The sequence below is a fragment of the Hevea brasiliensis genome, chromosome 8, assembly GCF_030052815.1.
Source record: "Hevea brasiliensis isolate MT/VB/25A 57/8 chromosome 8, ASM3005281v1, whole genome shotgun sequence".
Classification (NCBI taxonomy): domain Eukaryota; kingdom Viridiplantae; phylum Streptophyta; class Magnoliopsida; order Malpighiales; family Euphorbiaceae; genus Hevea; species Hevea brasiliensis.
Genome location: NC_079500.1, coordinates 20,262,141 through 20,284,316, shown reverse-complemented (window position 1 = coordinate 20,284,316; position 22,176 = coordinate 20,262,141). Strand labels below are relative to the sequence as shown.

General features: G+C 31.2%; 2 protein-coding genes across 2 annotated transcripts; both read left to right on the top strand.

The window, feature by feature from the left end:
- Positions 1–16,815: 16,815 nt before the first annotated feature.
- LOC131182091 (disease resistance protein At4g27190-like) lies at positions 16,816–18,375 on the top strand. Its single transcript, XM_058150728.1, has one exon. It carries the CDS (start codon positions 16,816–16,818, stop codon positions 18,373–18,375), a length of 1,560 nt encoding a protein of 519 aa, XP_058006711.1.
- Positions 18,376–18,403: 28 nt separating this feature from the next.
- Positions 18,404–21,762, top strand: LOC131182090 (uncharacterized). The gene is made up of 5 exons (XM_058150727.1): positions 18,404–18,937; positions 19,282–19,539; positions 19,651–20,139; positions 21,176–21,684; positions 21,726–21,762. The coding sequence occupies exons 1-5, from the start codon at positions 18,404–18,406 to the stop codon at positions 21,760–21,762; spliced, it is 1,827 nt and encodes a 608-aa protein (XP_058006710.1).
- Positions 21,763–22,176: the final 414 nt, after the last annotated feature.

Below are 22,176 nucleotides of genomic sequence, written 5' to 3'. Positions count from 1 at the left end.
ACAAGGGCATGCAAAATTAGATTCTCAAAATTTTATTGTCTCTAATGAATTATGTGATTATATAGCATGTAACATATAATGATTGTTGTGCAGGAAGTACAATCAGAGAAGTCAAATGGCTGAGAAGAACTACACGCAGGGAATATTATGTAGAGGATACCCATACAAGTCAAACTCATTTCTAACAGCTAAAATTACTACTTTCCCTGCTGCTGCAAAATTGTAGAAATTTTGACAAAAATGATTTAAAACTTTGGCTAACAAAAAGTTTGAAAGCAAATAGAAAATGTTTAGCACTAGAGTTCAAGGTAATGCAAAATTTCATTTCAGATTATGGGTCTTTAAATTTTGTTAGATGGGTTTGTTTTTGCTTTTATTGGTCATTGGAATAGCCAAGGAAAAGGGAATTCTGAGATTCAATTCCGTGCCAATCTGAATCTTGATTTGGATCTTTGCCATATTAACTTTGGATATTCATGTGTGTTTCTCTGATTGGATTTTCACCTAGGTCAAAGTGGAGGATGCTTATTTAGGACACGAGTGATGGATGCCAAGTACACCAAAAGTGAACAAGTTTATCCATGTATGATGCAACAACTTCAGCATATATTGGTGATAGATTACTGTTTGAATCAACCTCACCAGTCTCCATTATTAGACCTGAACTATTGCTATTGATTGTTCCAGATAAGAGAGTAGATTTAAAATGCTCGATCAATGCTTGGTCCATGAATATTCAATGTCCTTACATGGAATATTCAAGCAAATCTCCATTGATTTTTGCAAGGTATAAAACTTCTTAATTCATTAGTCAATAGAACAACTATCCTATGTCTTCATCGTAATATTTTGTTTTTGTAATTCCTCAAGGTGTTTGCTGTGGATAGAGATCAATAGATGGGCTAGAAGGATATGGCTGGCCTGAGTACAAAGTGGTTTATACTATAGAATTAGAAGAGCTGGAAGGATGAAAGAAGATTATAGGAAACATGATGGAAGGCTCTGAAGAAGGGACTCGTAGCAGCATAGTAAAATGGAGGAATATTAGGATGAAGATCACCTTCATAGTCATTGATCTCTTATTTTAGTTATTCTTTTTCACGTAGATAACACATATTTGTTTCCTTGTGTATCTTTATATTGTACTATCTTTATATTTTACAATCTGCTCATATACATGTTTTACCATCTCTTGTACAACAATACAAGCAATACAATATCACATATTTTACATGGAATTAGAGCCATCTTCAAAATCATGAGTTCATCTTCCAGTGCCTCTCTTCTTTCTTCTCCATTGTCGACCACTACTTCCACTCATCATACTTTCTCTATCAAACTGACAACAAAGAACTATCTGGCCTAGAAAACTCAGATTTTACCCCTTCTCAATTAACAAAATTGGAATGAATTTATTGATGGCTCTTCTCCTCCCCCATCTAAGACGATTGCAAATCCCTTTGCTACCACTAAACAAATTCCAAATCCTGCCTATGAAACTTGGTGCAAGAAGGATCAGATGATTCTCACTTGGCTTCTGTATTCCCTCTCTAAAGAAGTGTTTCTTTATATAATTTGCCTGACCTCTTCTTATGATGTATGGCATGCTTCGGCTGATGCCTTTGGCTCCATTTCTCAAAATTGATAATTCTAACTCCATATAGAACTTCAAGAGCTAAAGAAAAATGATATGTCAGTTTTGGATTACTTGCAACGTGCAAAAGCTTTGGTTGATGAATTGGGTGCCGCTGGACGTCCTCTTTCCCCAGCCGAGTTCAACGCCATAATCTATTTTAATATTGATAATGATTATCACTTTTAATCACTGCTCTTTTAATTTGCGCCCAGATTCTGTCTCTTTTCATGAATTACATAGACAACTTGTAGCACATGAAGTCCTTAAAAGCTCTTATGAGTTGCCTCTGGCTAACATGGTTGTTAAGCCTTCATCTATTTGTCCCTGATTGCCCACGCCCACGAGACCTTCTGCTCCTCCTTGCCAGGTCTTTGGTTGGCGCAACCATACTGCTGATTGCTGTAGACGTCCCTATACAACACCCATGCCATCCTATGTGCAAGCTAATTATCTTGCTTATGGCAATCATACTTTTGCACAACTTGCCACTTCTAATTTTATGCCTACTGCCAATTATTCATCGCATGAGTCTCCACATCCCTGGTTCCCAGATACTGCAGCAAATTATCACATCACACCGGACTTATCCACTCTCAATATAGCTGATGAGTACAAGGTTCTAACCAGCTCCATGCTGGTAATAGACAAGGATTGCAAATTTCTCATATAGGTTAAGTATCTCTTCCTTCAAACGCTAGTTTCTTGCAATTAAATAATGTACCTTGTGTCCCTAACATAGTCAAGAACCTTCTTTTTGTCCAAAAATTTACTACTGACGGTTCTTCCTTCTTTGAATTTTGGCCAACCCATGTTGTTGTTAAGGATTAGGGTCTTTCTGCAATATCCAAGTGAAAATAGAATTTATTTGCTTCGTCCGTCATTCAAACAAACTTTAGTTGGAGAGCGTTTATCAATGGACGAATGGCATGCTTGTCTTGGACATCTGCATTTTTGAATTATTTCCAATATTGTCAAAAATTTTAATTGACCTTGTTCACCTCTCGTTTTATCGCCATGTTCATCTTGTTCCTTAGGAAAATTAAGTCGCATTTCTTTTGCCTCCATCGAACATAAAAGCAATGGTCCATTTGAAATTACACATTCCAATGTTTGGAACCAACTCCCGTGTTATCTGGCTTAGGCCGAAGTCGCATGTTAATTTCATTGATGATTATACGAGATTCACATGGGTTTATTTGCTTAAAAATAAGAGTGATGTTTACTGGTTGAACACCAATTTTACACTAAAATTTAAAGCTTTTCATTTTCATTGGGGAGAAGACTATCAAAAACTTCACAAATATTTTTTATCAGTTAGTATTGAGCATCGTATAACATGCCCATACACACGAGCAAAATGGCACTGCAGAATAAAAAATAACATCTTGTTGATATTGGATTAACTTTGCTTTACCCATGCCCAAGTTCCTCTTAAATATTGGAACTTTGCCTTTGAATTGAGTGGCATGTTGATTAATAATTTACCAAGTTCTATCCTTAAAAAATTATTCCCCATTTAAATTATTATTCAATAAAGACCCAAATTATCTTGAGTTAAGCCTTTCAGCTGTGCCATTTTTCCACTCCTTCGGCCATAAAACACTCATAAATTTAGTTTTCAAACCAAACTATGTGTGCATTTGGGTCAGTCCTTCCCACAGGACGCATTTACCTAGCATATTATGCCCGTTTTCATCCAAAAAATTTTCCATTCAAAGATTTACATGTTCCTAACTCTGTTGTGCAGGTTCCTCAATTACCATGGCTCACTTTGCACGAAGGACACCTTGTTCACTTGGACTCTGTAGCTCCTTCAGGTAACTCCTATCTATTGAGGAAGCACCTTAAATTAAGTAACAGAAAAATAAATACTACGATAATAATAAATAAAATGGTACCCAAAAATAAATTTAACGTGGTTCACCTTTAATTTGGGTTACGTCCAATCTTCCATTATAAAATAGCATGTACAAAGAAAGTATAAATGAGATCTACCAAAAATAGTGGCACTCGAAAAAAGTGTTTTCCAAAAAAACCACAAGAATTTCCTCACTATTTTTGTCACTCTCCCTTTAAAAAATAATTTATAAAATTAATAATACTCTCTCTCAATTTTTTCTCAAAGCTATAAGTCTTGGAACACCCTTTTTCAAAGCAAATTTGCTTTGGAATAACTCACAAACTCATACACATAAAATGAATGAAGAACTGTCTATTTATAGGCAAAAACCAATTTGCACTGCTTTAAGCATAGCCACTTAACAATTCTTATCCTTTAAAAATTGATTTGCTTTTTATATAGCTTAGTACAGCTACACACATCACCCATTTTTTTTAACTTTTTTTGAATTTCTTCATTTTTTTTAAATAAAAAACCATTGGCTCTTTAAAATGGTGCCTCCATTTGGAGGGACCCACAACAATTCTCTCCTTCTCAATTACACGGAGGGCTCTACCATTCCTGCTGTTGATTGACAGTATTCAAACTTCTCCTTTGGTAAGGGTAAAATCTTTGTCAACATATCTAATCCATTTTCATCTATATGGATCTTCTTAAGCAATAACCGTTTCATCTCCAACACATCTCTAGTCCGGTGATATTTCAAATCAATATGCTTCGATCTAGAATGAAAGGAAGAATTTTTTTCAAGGTGAATAGCACTTTGACTGGCACAAAATAATTGATAACTTTTTTGTCAGAAACCAAGTTCATTCAAGAACTTTTTCATCCATAACAACTCCTTACATACTTCCGTTGCTGCAATAAAATTTGCCTTAGTAGTAGAAAGAGTAACACATTTTTGTAACTTTGATTGCCATGACACTGCTCCCCCTGCAAATGAAATTAGATATCCTGATGTAGACTTTCTCGAGTCAACTTTGCGACCATATCGCATCTGTAACCAACTAACACGAGTTGGAATCTCCAAAACATAAACAAAATTTTGAAGTTCCACGAAGATATCTTAAAATCCATTTTACTATAATCCATGTTCCTTTCCTGGATTTGAAAGGAACTGATTTACTACTCCAACTGAGTGAGCAATATCTGGCCGTGTACACACTATGGCATACATCAAACTTCTAACTACTGAAGCGTACAGGACCTTGTCCAATGTGAACACCTTCATCATCTGGTTTATTCTCAATGGGAGCATCATCAGCATTAGGCTAATTATCCTAGATGTCATCTCTAACTTGTCTCGACCCCACTGTTGGAGGAATTAACTCTACATCTGTAGAGTCACCGTTAGGCTCTAAAATAGCCTTTTGAACCTTGTCAATATCCTTAATGAATTGATTTTCAACAAATATAGCATCACAACTCCTTACAAGGTTTTTCTGGATCGAATCATAAAATCTATTACCAAATTGATCTTGACCATAGCCAATAAATGCACATTGTCGTGTTTTGACATCAAGTTTGGATCTCTCATCCTTAGGAACATGCACAAATGCCTTGAATCCAAATACCCATAAATGACCATAAGAAACATTCTTTCTCAACCATACCTTTTCTGGAGCTTCATACTGTAGAGGAACACATGGTAACAAATTCAACACATGTATTGCTATAGTCAAAGCTTATCCCCAGAAATTCTTAGGCAGCTTTGCATGTGAGAGTAAGCACCTCACTCTCTCCATCAAAGTCCTATTCATCCTCCTAGCTAAGCCATTTAACTGTGGTGTCTTTGGAGGCATTGTATGATGTTGAATACCATCCTCTTTGTAATAGTCATCAAATAGTCCAATGTACTCTCCACCATTGTTTGTCCAAATGCACTTAAGCTTTTTCCTAGTCCGTCTTTTAACTGAGGCTAGAAATCATTTGAAGACGTCTAGCACTTGATCTTTTGACTTCAGAGTGTAAGCCCATGTCTTTCTAGAATGGTAATAAAGGTCACAAAGTATTAAGCACCACTAAGTGACTTTGGCATTGGCCTACACAAGTCTGAATGTACCAGATCCAACACATTCTTCATTCTGGAAGGAGGGAACTCTTGAAGGTAACTCTATTCTGCTTTCTTTCTAGACAATCAGCATAATTCTTTAAATCGCTTGGTTTATTTGGATAACACATTCCGCTTCATTAACTCTGTCATCCCTTTCTCACTTGTATGTCCGAGTCGTCTGGGCCATAATTCAATTATGCTATCGTTCTCTACTGCACCCACAACATCACTGGAGAGCTTTGCTTGCATCATATAAAGCCTTGATTGCTTTATGCCTCTGGCCTCGACCAAGGAACCTTTGGTGAGTTTCCATTTGCCATTCTTAAAGGTGTCACAAAAACCTTCATTATCACATCTGTCTACAAAAATTAAATTCAAGCGCATATTTGGAATATGTCCGACATCTCTCAGGACTAATCTCAATCAAGTCTCTATCATCAAGCATGCAACTCCTTTACCAACAACATTGTATAGAATGTCATTGCCCAATTTAATAGATCCAAAATCTCCATGTGTGTAAAATGAGAATAACTCTTTTCGAGATGTAACATAAATGGTTGAACCACTTTCAATCACCCAACTAGTTTTGTGGGTTGTCAAATTGATTATATCATCACTATAGACCATGTTGAACTCATCAACAACATTAAAACATTCATCATCACTGCTATCATCTTTTCTCGCTTCTTTGCCTTTGTTCTTTCCTTGATCTTTCTTGAATTTTGCCAAAACTTTTGAATGTGTCCCTTCTTTTTGCAATAATGGCACTCAACATTTGCATATTTGTTTGACTATCCTCTGCTCCTATCTCTAAGATTAAAACTCCTTGACTTCTTTGCTTCCTCTGAAATCTATAACTAGGATATCATTTGTGATGAAGAGGCTGGTCTGTGATCTCCATCTTGTCTCTTCATTCATAATACTACTCTTGACATATTCCATACTTACTACACCATTTAGTGCAGAATTTGTGAGTAACACCTTCACAGTCTCTTAAGACTCTGGTAAAGAAGTGAGCATCATAAGAGTAAACACTTCATTTTCAAACTTTATGCCCATTCTTGACAACTGTTCCATGATCTCTTATATTTCATTCAAGTGATTTGCTACCTTCCCTATATTTTACTTGCATCAGCTTTGTCAAGTAAAATAATTTGTTGTTGCTAGTCTTTGAAGCTTATAGCTCCTCAAGTTTGTTCCACAGTGTCCAGGCATGAGTCTCGTTGCAAATGTGGCTATACACATTATCTTCAACAAATTGTTGGATAAAACCATGCACATACTCGTGCTCAAATGCCCAATCCATGTCTCTTTTGTCTTCAGGTTTAGTTGTACTAAACACTGACAAGTGCAATTTCATACAAATAAGAGATCTTTCATCTTGTTTATCCAGATATGGTAATTTATGCCATTTAAATTAATCATCTTGCTTTTCTTTGCCTCCATTTCTACAGTACTTTAGGTAGGAATTAGGCTCTTGATACATACATTTGCATAGTCATTTAGATTTAATTTCATGGTCATTTTATTTGATTGTTAGTCACTTTTAGCTAATTTCATTAGTTATTTAGATAGTTTTCATTATTGCCAATTTTGGATTAATTTATAATTTTACTTTGTTTTGTAGGTAAAATGGTGTTTTTAAGGGACTAAAAGAAATTTTGCCTTTGAGAGTGATTTCTACAATCAAAGATGTCAAAAACAAGTTTCAAAGTTGAAGTATGCATTGGCCAAATTCGCATAACTTGCATAAGTTGTGCAGTGCACGCAGGAGAAGAAACAATTTCCCAAACTGCGAAATGCATAAATTCTTGCATAACTTATGCGATTCATCTGCTGCTTATGCAACCTCACGGACGCATAACTTATACGGTCTTGCACCTGCTCATACAACCGCAGAGAGCCCGGGAACCAGCGCATAAGGAGTGCATAACTTATGCAGTCCACTTATGCAGTTCCATAAAGTCTTCATAATGAGCTGGCAGAAGATTCTCTCTTAAAAAACACCAAAAACACACCATTTTATGGCTACTTGTCAGAGAAAAAGATATAAATAGGCCCTTATCCCATTTTAGAAGGGGGGAGAAAAGAAAAAGAAGAGGAGCAGCAGCTGAAGAGTAAAAAAGGGGAGCTAAAACGTCACCCTCTCCATTTTCTAGACAGATTTGGAGTTTTCTTTCCTTTCTTGCATATTTCCTACCTTTCTTGTATTGGGTTTCTTAGTTCTTAGCTTAGATTAAAGATTTATTTTCATATTAACTCAGAATTTCTTGTAAACATTATGGATAGTGAGTAGTTTTCATTAGATTCTGGAGTTGGATGTAATATTTGAGATATTTTGTGGGTTTTGATTGGGTAATCCATATTTTGTGGTTTTAATGAGTTTTATTCATTTCTTGTGTGCTCAATGACATGCTTAGTGTAGGATCCCATTAAGTGTTGTTCTTAATCCATGGTTGAAGCACCGAAAGGAGAAAGCCTTGTGATAGATAATCAAGAAATTGGACTTAATTAACTTAGATCTAGAAATAGACTAAGGATTAAGAGGATTTACAGATTAATTAAGGAACTTAATGGGTCTTGATTAACTTTAACTCTACGAAAGTAGGATTAGATTGATTAAGGCACTCTTTGTCCCACTCGAAAGGGTATTCAAAGGATTTAAGAATTAATCTCCTTAAAACCCGTAAGTTCCACAAGATTGGATAACCAATTTAAAAATCCCAAAATAGCTTGAATATGAACTCCCGAACTCCGGAATCGCCTTTTTATCATTGTTAATTTCTAATTGAATTTAATTACTTGCCATTTTTAAATCTTGCCATATTTCAATTTGCTTATTTTAATTTGATGCAAATTTAGTTAAATCATTACATTGTTGAATAGATTATTAATTTTACACACACATAGAATTCACACTTCAATATCTACCAATTTATTACTTTAATTTCAAAAATAGTTCAAATTAGTCAGAATTTTTATATCAAAAATTCAATCATTAACACAACACCTCGTGTGAACGATATCTTTTATATATTACTTGTACGACACGTTCACTTGAGGTTGTGCCACATCACGATACCACTTGTTAGGGAAACACCTCAAATTAAGTAGCGAAAAAATAAATACTACAGCAATAATAAATAAAATGGCACACAAAAATTTAACGTGGTTCACCTTTATTTGGGTTACGTCCATAGGCAAAACTCTGAATAAATCTTCCACTATAAAATAACAGGTACAAAAAGAGTACAAATGAGATCTACCAAAAATAGTGGTGCTAAAAAAAAAGTGTTCCCAAAAAACCCACAAAAATTTCCTCACTATTTTTGTCACTCCCCCTTTAAAAAATAATTTATAAAATTAATAATATTCTCTCTCAAATTTTCCTCAAAACTATAAGCCTGGGAACACCTTTCTTCAAAGCAAATTTGCTTTAGAATAACTCACAAACTCATATAAATGATATGAATGAAGAAATGCCTATTTATAGACAAAAACCAACTTGCACCGCTTTAAACATAGGCAGTTAACGATTCTTATCCTTTAAGAATTGATTTGCTTTTTATACAACCTGGCACAACTACACACAACACCCATTTTTTGACTTTTTTCAATTTCTTCTTTTTTTTAAAAAAAAAAAAAAAACCATTGGCTCTTCAAAACGGTGCCTCCATTAGGAGGGACCCACAACACTATCCATACTTTATCTCAATCTCCTTATCACTTATCTTCAACCTCACCTGATGAACCTCAACTTCTCACACCAAACTCAAATCAACCTCTATCCCCATTGTTCATTTTATATTTAAAATCTCAAATCATTTATCACTTCCACAACTCCAATGGGTTTGAGGGCTTATCTTGGAGTTTCAAAGGCTTAAGTTTAAGGAGGTGTGTTAAAGAAATAAACTTTTTTTAATGACTGTAGTCATAAGAGTTAATAGTTAGACCTTGTTTAATTCAAAATACTTTACTTTTTGGGAAGTATAAAAATACCCTTTTAAGGAATTTACTTCATAGGAAGTATGACATAAATGTTTTTGGTGTACAAATTAATTTCAAAGTAGTTTGCTTCTAATATGCAAAAGATAGTAATGCTCATAAAATAATTTAAAATATAACAAATTAAAAGATAATTAAATTGGTAGATTAGATTACACTTAACTACTAGGGAAGTGTAATTTACCAAGTCCTACATAGGTAAGTTACTTTCATAAAATAAAGAAAGTAGGATGTCTTACTTTCTGAGAAGTTGGTTTGATAATGCAAACCAATAAAATCATTTTTTGTACTCCCCATGAATTTTTATTTCCTAGTCTACTTACCCCCCATTCGGCTTTTGGAATTCTAAGTTAGCTTGAGTAAATTACTATAAGTTAATGTGTGTGAAAGTCATGATTCATGTTTTTAGAAGGTCATGAGTAGTTAGGAAGATTAAGATCTAGTTTAAGTTCAAGGGTCGAGCTAGTACCTATATGTATATACTAGATGAATAAAGCATTGGTATGGGGTTTTGAAGTGAAACTATTCAAATTATGCAATATCAAAGGATTTGATCCAACAAGATTTTGGCTCATTCGATTATTATTTTCATTTTATTCTATAAGCAAACCAAAGGTGCCTGAATAATCTCTCTAAAACTTGAGAAAGACAAAAATTTTGATATATATTAATATTATGCTCTAAATAGAGTTATAATCTCACATTAATCATGTAACAAATGTTATAATTAACAATAAAAGTCTTATAGCAACATTAATTTTACTGCCTATAAAATTAATATATAGCAGCAATATAAATAATTGCTTTTAATGGTACATAAAAAATACATGGTAGCAATTGTTGTTATCATTGAAAATTTTTTACAAAAATAATTGTTGTTACCAATATATTTTTTGTTGCAATAACCACAATTTTGTTGTAGAATGCCTATGGCCACAGTTTTTAGCAATTACATCCAATAATTCATATATTATTACCATAAACTTATGGTAGCAAATTTTATACTTTTAATAATAAAATTTTTGCACATTTCTTGTATTGATAGGGATTATTGTGTATGTCTTGCCTCACATAATCAACCTACAATGTATAAGAAAGTTAATTGTATAATGAAGCATAGTATGAAACCTCCTGTTTCCAGTTTCTTACTACTTTAGGCATATTAAAATGTGCCATCATTTCACCTCATGTGCTAAATCTAATATTTACTAGGCTAGATCATTATGATGCTTTAATATTCCTTCTGTGGTATCATGTAAATTCAGACTTGCATATGAAGTGCTCTGCTTAATCATGAAATGCTCTCCATCAAGACATGCAAGCACTTTTTCACTTAGCATAATTTCGCTCTAAGTTGGTTTTCTTGGGGAAGTTTGCTAATTGGGGTTTAATCAAGCAACTTATGCTAAGTTTTTTCTAATTTTTTTTAATAAAGTTGATTGCTTATTAACAAAAAATTAAAAAAGAAAGACATGAAAGTATTGTAAAGTGATGAAATTGCATTCTAATTGAAAATTGAGTTTTCAAAAAGTAAAGAAACCAAAATTAACCTTTTTTTTAGAATAACCAAAAAAAATTAATCATAATTTCTCTAAATTTTATACTTTTGGTTGGAATGGAGTTGGTTTGATGGAATATTTTCATTCAATACCACCGATGTGAGTGGGACCAACTTGGTGTTAAGTGGAAACCCCTTGCTATCTGAACATTAATGAACATCAAGTTTTGTCTCAAATTGAATATAAAGCCTATGCATATGTCATTTGAATCATGGAACTAACGAGTCATTCTTGTCTGTTTGATTCTTCAATGGGTCTTGAGATGCTTTTGTCCATGCTAATTTGATGTAGTTTCATGTTGTTATTTGTTTTGAAGTTCTGTTTACCAGATCTTCTCGCCTAGACTCCATTTATGTAAATCAATACAAAGAATATAAAATTGATATACAAAATTGATAGGTCTCATATCAAATATATATCTCTTTCAGGTAAAACTTGTATATCTAGATCTAATCTATTATGTATTCAATATACAAACATATAAGTTCTATTCGTTTTACATATGAGCCTCACATATATATTATATTTTGGATTTACGATAAACTAAGTCTAGATAAGAATTTTTCATTTCTTAATATGCTTTGAATCTGCATAGATTATGTCCAGCTAATAATAAATTTTCTATATTTACTCGAATAAGGCTGAACACCACCTTTAAATTCCAAACCAATCACCGAAAGGAAAATTTTTCTTTTTTCTATTTTGTTTAAACTTAGTATATTATAGAATAGAATAAAAATATATAGTAAAATTCATTTATTTTGCATTTAGATTTTATATATTACGTCATGTTCTATACTAGATCGGATTTGAAGAAGAAAAATCTCAAACATATTAAGCCATGCATTGTAGGAGGTATTTTGCTCCTTCAGTTTATCAAGCAAAGTAGATTTCCATGTTTAGTGTATGTGTATACTGTTTACAACTATATACTAGTCTTAAATTTTAGAATTATATTAAGAATGATTCTTACCTACACTTGAGTGCATACTTCGAGACTTGGAGAGTCTCTCTGTATTTGCTATTGTATGGTGGTGGTGCCTAATATAATAAAGGAAAAAAAAATCTAAATTTGCCCCCTTAACATTTTAGAAAAGTTAAAATAAGATAATTTTAAATTTTTTTCGAAATTAATTCACCATTTTTTATTATGCTCAAATAGTCTAATTGAAAATATATATATATATATATAATATTATTTTCTCAAATTTTTAATTATAAAATATTAATTTTCATATTTTTGAATATTTAAAATTATTTATCATTTTTTAGAAAAATGAAATATTATTTGTTATATCTTCATACAATATTATTTATTTTAGAAATGATAAATAATTTGAAGTATTTAAAAATATGAAAATTAATATTTTATAATTAAAAATTTCAGAAAATAATATTTTATTTTTTTATTAAAAATTAGGCTATTTATAATTAAAAAGTTGTATATTAATTTAGATAAAAAAAAATTTTAAATTATCTTGCTTAAACTCTCCTAAAAAATTTTGAGATAAATTTAAACTTGATTTCTAAAGTAAAATGAGAATGAGATAATGTGACGGGAGCTTTATGAAAATGAGTGGGAGATTTATTAAAAAAAAAAAAAATGAGCGGGAGGCAAGAATGGGGCAGTATGTCGCCTTCTTTTACTCGGTGATTATTTGGTTTAGTGGAATATGGATGTGCTACTCATTGGTCCAAACCGAGCGAAAGGTCTCTAAAGTGTGAAATAGATGCTGCTCTTTTTGTTGATAAAAATTGTACTGATTTTGGTTTTTTGTTGGAGATGCCTGAGGGACCTGCGTTCAAGCTGTTTTTGGTTGGCATAAGGGGCTGTCAATGGTGTGTTTTGCTGAAATGTATGAGTTACGGCAAGTATTGATATATGTGGTGTGTGCATAGTAATATGCAACAAGTTCATTTTGAAGTGGATTCGATAACTATTGAGTCTACTGAATTGGATTTTTCTGATTTTGGTTTGTTAATTGAGGACAGTCATAGGCTTCTTCTGCAAGGAAATTCACTTCCCTTAAATTGGGTTCCAAAACAAGTTAACGCAGTAGCACATGAATTGACTACGGTATCTTGTAATTATCCTTGTTTGGCTGTTTGGCAAGAGCTCCCATGTTCCATAAGGGCTCTTCTCCATGTAGATATGTCTAATTCATAATGCAGTATTTCTTAGTTCTTAATAATAATAATAATAATAAACTTAAAAACAGTAACACATATGTCCTCATGTGATGGCTGTGTCATAATAATCAAATTGTGGAGGGAAGGATTTCCTTTTATTGGGAAGCTAGCGCCCTGTTCTACTTTCAACTGATTTTTTAGTTTTTTTTTTTTTTAACTTCAAAAATCTATTTTTCATAATTAATAACTCTCAATTTAAATTTCATATATATATATATATATATATATATATATATATATATATATATATATATATATATATATATCATAAACATTATAAAGACCTGATAACATATTATAACGTACAATTAAAATCTTTCCATATTTATTATAATATTTATAAATTTTTAAGATTTAAATTTGATCGAAAATCATAACACTATAAGTTATGATATATAGCTAAAATCATAAACTATATTTTAATTAGTTATAATGAATTCGTTTGCATATGATTATAGGCCTTGGCTATAGGTATATTGATATAATATATCTTATATTAATTTATAATTTTTAACTATATATATAATCTAAAAACAACTTGAAAAATTAAAAAATATATATCATCTAACATTTTAACTCTATTATTTTTTATGTTAACAAACTAATTTCTTATAAAGAATAAAAAATTAAATTTAAATGACAAATATGACTCTATCAGTTTCATAAAACTTAAAGTTAATTGTACTTAAAACTTAAAACTTACAAATATGACTCCAACTGGACTTTGATTTTTCATGAGTGTATGCATAAAATTATACCATATATAAAAATAGTACTTTGGATGGCACATGCATTACGCATATTTATACACATTCAAAAGCTTTAAAATCATATCTCAGAATGTTACATAATATATTTAACAACTTTAGATCATTAAAATTCATTAATATATTAATTATTTTAAATTAGGGGATTGTTGGAAATTCCACATAAAAAATATATAAAATGAAGGGGTAAAATATATATAATTAGATTACAACATTAAATTAATTAATCATTTAATATGTAAAATAATTAAATTATTTATATAAATTTATATTAAAATAAATTAATATGTAATTTATTCTGTACTCTTTCCAAATTTAACAATTAGTTGAAGATGTGCCGAAAAAACTTATGTTGTTATCATAAACCATTTTATGCTTTTAATTCCTACATCATGCACTTGAAAATTTCTCATCTACGTCAAGGTATACAGAAACCTCACTAATAAAAAAATATATTTATATATTTTTAAATGTGTTCTACTGAATTAAAATTTATATCTAAATAGATATCATAAAGATGTCTATGGCCATTATTTTTAATATTTTTACATAATAATAATAATAATAATAACAATAATAATAATAATAATAATAATAATAATTTCAACCAAATTTTATTATTTTAGAGTAGTTTTTGTAGTAATGAAAAAAGCACAAGAAATATTGCTAAAACATATCACTAATTTATTGTTATTATACTTTCATTGTAATGAGATAATAATTAATAAAATATTGCTGTATAAAGTAAAATACATTTTATCCTAAAATACAGCCATCTTAAAAGATAATAACAATTAACATAAATTTAATAATTAAATAGTTAAATAATTAAAATAATTAAAATGACTATAGCAGAAAAATAAAATAATGACAAATAATTTGAATTCTTATATGAACACTTAATTAATTTAAAAATTAAAATATATAAATAGAAATTTAAAAATTCAATTAATAAAATAAGACAAAAGTATTTTTTCTAATTCAGAAAATCAACAAATTAAAAAGGAAAAAATATAATATATCATGTAAAGTTTAAAAAGTCTTCTTTTAATTATAAAATAAAACATTTTTTAAAACTGTCTATTAAAAAAAAGGAATGAAATGATTATATATATATATATATATATAGAGAGAGAGAGAGAGAGAGAGAGAGAGAGAGAGAGAGAGAGAGAGAGTTTAAAATACAATGGAAAAAGAAAAGAGGAAAAGAGAGAGAATAGGAGAAAGGAGTGCAAAAGAATTAGTATATATATTGAAGCTCCTTATAAATATTTATTACAACGAATTATAATATTAAAAAAAAGAAACTTTTGCAGTCCCAATATGAAATGCCACCCTTTTTTTTTGAAAATTATTCCAAAAATATTTATAATTTTTTTATTTTATTTTAAAATATTTTCATTATAAAATTTTAATTAATAATACAAATTTCAAATTATTATTTTAATAATATTAAAATTTTTTCCAAAAATAATTTTAAATTATTATGTTTCTAAAATCAAATCACAATCACTATTATCAAATATTTAAAATAGCTCCGAAATAATAAGCGCGTGTAGTTTTAATTTTAGTTTTAATTTTAGTTTTAGTTCATTTCTTTATAAGAATGAGATTAACCGTTCTTTTATTATTTTGAACTAAAAAAGAAACTAAATTTTAGTTTTAATTTTTGATTTGGTTTTAAGTGTATTTGATTACAGTTCGATTATTTAAAATTTTAATATTATTATATTTCTTTAAAAAAATAAAAATAATTATATATTTTTAATATTAAAATATTAATAAAAATAATATTATCAATATTAAAATAATAATATTAATATTAAAATAAAATATTAATAAAATAAAATAACTATAATATCTTACTCAAGGGAAATGTTAAAAATAAAAGATAACATTAAATATTCATAATTATTTTATAAATTATAATTTTATTTATAAAATATAAATAATATTTTATATTATTATAAAATAGAATTTGATATATTTTTAATATAAATATTTTTTATTTATTAATTATATTAAAATAATAAATATAAAAAAAAAAAAAACCTGACAGTATCGCGGTTGTCAAGTGCATCTTGGAAAATTGAATTGCGTGAAGTTGGATTGCGGTCTATAAAGGACAAAAAGTAGAATCGTCTCATGAAATTGAAAACAATAGACTCTACACAATTCTGGTTAAAATTAAATTAAGGAATAAAATTAAAATAGTTTTTTTTTTAAATTAAAATAACTTTTTAAATTAAAGGAAAATAAGTAATTTATACAATAAATTAAAATTCGATTTAATTGGATTAAAAATTATAATCCTTTCCCTTTCCTTTGTCTTTTGCAATCAAGTCATCAGTCGTCAACTCCTACCTTACCTTCGCTTCACTCTCTTTACTCATCCATAGCCAGCGCTCATTCCTCTCTCAGTTTTCTTCATTTCTCTGTTAATTCTCTGTTTCCTGTTTTCATTCGACTCTCAAAATCTTTTGAGACTGTTTTTTTTTTCCGTGCCATTTGATTTCAGCGGTCCTTTGTTGTTGTTATTGTTGACTCTCATTTCTTGTTCTAGTTTGCTTTTGATCTGAGATTTCAGGTTGAAAAAGGAAAAATAGAAAAAAAAAAAAATGGTTCTAAATATCTTTGTTTCCATCGTCACACAGCTAATTAAAGAACCCATCAATGAATATATTGTTGGTCCAATCAAACGACATATGAGTCATCCTTTCACCTACAAGAGCAAGTTTGAGACACTTCATCATGAGGCTGAGCAGTTGATGAACAAAAGACTCAAGTTGCAGCAATCCGTTGATGAGGCTAAAAGAAAAGGGGAAGAGATATACGAAAGTGTCGACAAGTGGCTGATCGAAGCGGGCAAAGCTATTGAAGAAGCTGATGAATTTATCCAAGGCGAAGAACAAGCGAAAAAGAGGTGTTTCGTTGGATTATGTCCTGATTTGAAGACGCGCTACCTTCTTAGCAAGAAAGCAGAGAAGAAAGCGTTGGCAATTGATAAGCTTGTGAATGAAGGCGACCATGATCCGATTTCCTTTCGTCCCCGTATACTGCAGATAGTTGCCTCATCAGTATATCATCGTGAGGCCTTGAATTCAAGAGTTTTGTTCTTGAAGCAAGTTATGGATGCTCTGAGAGATCCTAATCTTAACAAGATTGGAGTTCATGGAATGGGAGGTGTGGGGAAGACCACCCTAGCAAAAGAGGTCCACAGGCAAGCTATAGAAGAGAAGCTATTCGACGAGGTGGTTATGGTTGCAGTGAATCAAACACCAGAACTCCGAAGAATTCAATCGGAGGTAGCTGATGTCCTGGGCCTGACATTTGATGTGGAGGGAATACCTGGAAGAGCTAATCGACTATATGAGAGGCTGAAGAAAGAGAAGAAGGTACTTATAATTCTAGATGATATTTGGAAACAACTTGATTTAAAAGCAGTAGGAATTCCCATCGGGGATGACTGCAAAGGATGCAAAATACTGCTAACCTCAAGGGACAAACATGTACTGTCTCAGATGGGCACACAAGTTGTTTTCCACCTTGACGTTCTACAGGACGAAGAGGCGTGGAGTCTGTTTGAAATGACTCTGGCAGATGCTAAAGATTCAGAATTGCCTCCCATAGCCACGGAAGTTGCTAAAAAATGTGCAGGATTGCCTCTTCTATTACTCACAGTGGCGACAGACTTGCGAAATAGAGAGTCATACGCATGGAATGATAAGCTGAAGCAGCTATCTGTGTTTGACAATGAAGAAATATATGCAAAAGTACACTCGGTTCTGGAGTCAAGCTACAATGATTTGCCTGGTAATGAAGTCAAGTCGTTTTTCTTACTTTGTGGTCTGTTAGGACTATCTAATATTCCAATCCGGTCCTTGCTGAAATACGTCATGGGTCTAAGTTTATTCAAGCACATTTCTACTGTCAAAGAAGCAAGAAACAAAGTTTATACTTTGATTGATACCCTCAAAGCAAAATGCTTATTGATAGACGGTGATAAGTATGGATTTGTGAAAATACATGATGTTGTTCGAGACACTGCTTTATTGATTGCATCTAGAGAGCAACATGCGTTTATAGGTACAAGAAGCGGCAGTGAGTTGATGAAATGGCCAAACAAGGATTCCGCCAGAATTTCTCTGCCTTATTGTGATATTGAAGATCTCCCTGAAGGGTGGGAGTGCCCAAAAGCAGAGCTACTATTACTTTTCACTGAAGTTCTTTCTTTGGGAATCCCAGACCTATTTTCAAGGGATTAGAAACCTCGAAGTAGTGGATTTTACTGGGATGCATTTTGTGTCCCTTCCTTCTTCACTTGCTTTCCTATCCAACATTCATACCCTTTGCTTGCATCGATGCCAACTGGATGACATAGCTATCATCGGAGACTTGAAGCAACTACGAGTCCTTAGTTTTGCAAACTCCTACATTGTTGAGTTGCCCAGACAAATAGAGGAACTGACTCGACTAAAATTGTTAGATGTGAGCGATTGTTCCAAACTCAAAATGATTCCTGCAAGTGCCTTATCAAAGCTGTCCCTGCTAGAAGCACTGTATATGAGTAACAGCTTTGATCAGTGGGAGGCCGATGGGATTAGAAATCAAGGCAATGCAAGCCTTGCTGAGTTGGAATACTTGTCTCACTTGATGACTTTGGAAATACAGATACTGGATGCCAAGATATTACCAAAACGCCTATTTTCTAATGGGTTGCAAAGCTATAGAATACTCATAGGGGATGGATGGGACTGGAATGGGAATTATGAAACCTCCAGAATGCTGAAACTTAAGCTCAAGACAAGCATTCATTCAGAGTATGGGGTCAAAGTGTTGTTGAGGAGACTGAAGATTTATATTTAGATGAAGTGAGAGGGGCTGAGAATGTGTTGTATGATATTGATGGGGACGGCTTTCCGCAATTGAAGCATCTCCATGTCCAGAACAATACCGTCATTCAACATATCATCAATTCGACAAAGTGGGCTGCATGTGATGCCTTTCCCATTCTAGAGTCCTTAATTTTGGAAAATTTAATGAATCTGGAGAAGATTTGTCATGGTCAACTCGCTGCAGGATCTTTTAATAAATTAGGAATTTTAAAAGTATGGAATTGCGACAGATTGACGAATCTCTTCTCATTATCTACTGCCAGATGTCTTTTGCAGCTACGAGTAATGGAAGTGCGCTTTTGTCCCAACATGGAAGCTATTGTTGTAGATGATGAAGACAGCAATGAAGAAGTGGTTGAGTTCAATCAGTTACGCTCCTTGACGCTGGATGGTCTACCACATCTTAGAAGCTTTCGCAGCAAAATGAAGAAGGCGCCTCCAGGAATTGAATCGAGACACAAGCAAATATTGACTGCTGATGAGCCAGCATTTGAGGAATTTGTGTCAGAGGAATCATCACTTTTCAACAGAATGGTATGTCATGCACTAATCTTTTGACATTATCTGCATGCTTTTTTATTATTTAATTTATTTTAATAGAAAATTATTAGAGCAGTGCTTGAAACAAAGGTTTTATCTCTGCAGGTTTCTTTCCCCAACTTGGAGGATCTTCAACTAGTCTCAGTTACTTGTGAAAAGATATGGCACGACCAACTTTCCGCAACTTATTCAAACTTAAAAAGCTTGACTGTGATGAGATGCGACAATTTGAAGTATTTATTTACAACTTCAATTGTTAAAAGTCTTTTGCAGCTCAAAACACTTCATATTGAGGATTGTAGTTCCTTGGAAGAGATAATACTGACAGAGGAAATTATAGAAGAAGAAGATGAGAGGGTGAATAAGATAATCTTCCCTAAATTGGATGTGCTGTGGCTTTGGGGTCTTCCAAACTTGATTAGATTCTGCAGTGGCTATCAAATTGAATTTCAATCTCTTAGAGACTTGTACATAGTGGGATGCGGTGCATTGATGTGTTTGGTCCCCAGTGTTCCACATACAGACATGATGGCAAAACAAGTTTACACAGAGACGAACCACAATACTGAAATTCAATCTCTCTTCAATGAAATGGTGATTATTTTTACCACTCTCTCTCTCTCTACATAAATACATGCTTACATGGACATCTTAAAGCTTTTCCAATCCAAAATTTTGCTAATTGCAATCGTAAGGTGTGAGTCTTCATTATTAAAGTTAACTGGTTATTGTACAGATAATTTATTATTTTATTTTAATAAAATAATTTAATATATATTTTTATATTTTATATTCTTTATGGAAAAATTTTTAATTTATTATAATTTTATTTTAACTATTAGTAAATAAAATAAATTGATTAGTAAATAATTTTTTATTATTTTTTTAAATTAAATAACATATAAAAAAATATAAATAAACGTGACGCTTGTTGAAAAATTATTAATAAAATTCTTAAATTTTAAATATATATATATAAGAAATATTTTAAAATTAAATTTCTAAATATTATAAATAATATTTTATTGAATAATTATTTAAATATATATATTTATTAATATAATTTTCAAATAATAATTCATCCTTTTTAATATAACCTAAAATTTAATTAAAAATTTAATTTTTAGAGATACAAAATATGATGAGCAAAATTTCATAATATATAAAATTCTAAACTTAAGATAGATAATTATTATTTGTTTATGAAATAAGATTTTAATCATTAAAATTGAAAATATTTAAATAAGCTTTGTCATAAAATTTTTAAGTAATATTATTAAATCATTTTTAAGACAGTTGTGTGTTTGTTATGGAATCAACCTTCTCTGCTCCAAAAACTCTTAAACATTTTCATATTTTATTTTCAAGTTTTCATTTCATCCTAATTAATTAATTTGTCATAATGATAATTGTATAGGGATTTTACAAATCCTTCCCTTTTATCTAAATATTTTTGTCATGTATAATCTTTTATCTAAATATTTTTGTCATTTATTTACGAAAATTTAATTTTAAATGTTATTTTTAATGAAGAGGAAGAGATTGAATAAATCAACTGGATTGATTACATTTTTGTCTCACTTTTAATTTGCTTATGATTACGTTAAGTGTCTTTAATTTTGCATTTCAGGTTGCTTTCTCTAACTTGGAGAATTTGAATCTCCGGGAAATGAATGACATGAAAAGTGTATGGCACAGCCAATTTGCGGCTGATTCCTTCTGTAAACTAAAATCATTGAAAATTTCTTATTGCTCGAAATTGATGACTGTTTTTCCATCAAATGTCTTAGAAAGATTCCAAAGATTAGAGGAGTTGAATGTACGATATTGTAATTCTTTGCAAGAGATATATCAACTTGAAGGGTTCAATGTTATTGAAGCATTTGAGCTGAGAAAATTATCTATAGACAGTCTGCCATCGTTGAAGCATGTGTGGAGGAAGGATCCACAAGGAGTTTTCACTTTTCAAAATTTGAAATCAGTTGAAGTTGCAAATTGTGATGTTCTAAAAAATCTCTTTCCAGCCTCCGTAGCCGAGGGTCTTTTGCAACTTGAAAAGCTTTCAATAATAGAATGTGGGGTTGAGGAGATTGTTGCAAAGCCAGAAGATGTGGAACCAGCCCCTTATTACTGTTTTAAGTTCCCTCAATTAACCTCCCTTACACTTATTGAACTATCAGAACTGAGGAGTTTCTACCCAGGGACACAGATTTCTGAGTGGCAAAAATTGAAAAGTTTGAATGTTCGTAATTGTCGCAAAGTAATGAAATTTGGTTGGGAAGAAGTACACAACATTCCAATTCAACAGCCCCTTCTATTGCTGGACAAGGTAATATCCTTTCCTCCTCTTTCTTTGTAACACCTTAGTTGAATTTTTTTCCCTCAAATTCTCTTTTCCATTTCTATAATATAAATTTCAGAAATTGCTCCTACTTTTTAATTACATTCACATTAGGAGAAATATTTTATTAATATTTAATAGGAAATTGCTCCGCATTAATATTTAATTTAAAAATCAAAATGAAATCTAATTAATAATATTTTATCAATATGTTAATTTATTACCATTCTATTTTCATTTTTATTTAAATAATATGTTTATAAAAAGAGTTTTAATCAATCCTAATTTAA

Excerpts from the sequence above, each read along its gene's own strand:
- LOC131182091 (XM_058150728.1), top strand. The coding sequence starts at position 16,816 with ATGAGTCATCCTTTCACCTACAAGAGCAAGTTTGAGACACTTCATCAT.
- LOC131182090 (XM_058150727.1), top strand. The coding sequence starts at position 18,404 with ATGCATTTTGTGTCCCTTCCTTCTTCACTTGCTTTCCTATCCAACATT. Across the intron at positions 18,938-19,281 it reads GCATTCATTCAGAGTATGGG|CTACGAGTAATGGAAGTGCG; the intron begins GTCAAAGTGTTG and ends TGTCTTTTGCAG. Across the intron at positions 20,140-21,175 it reads AATCTCTCTTCAATGAAATG|GTTGCTTTCTCTAACTTGGA; the intron begins GTGATTATTTTT and ends TTTGCATTTCAG.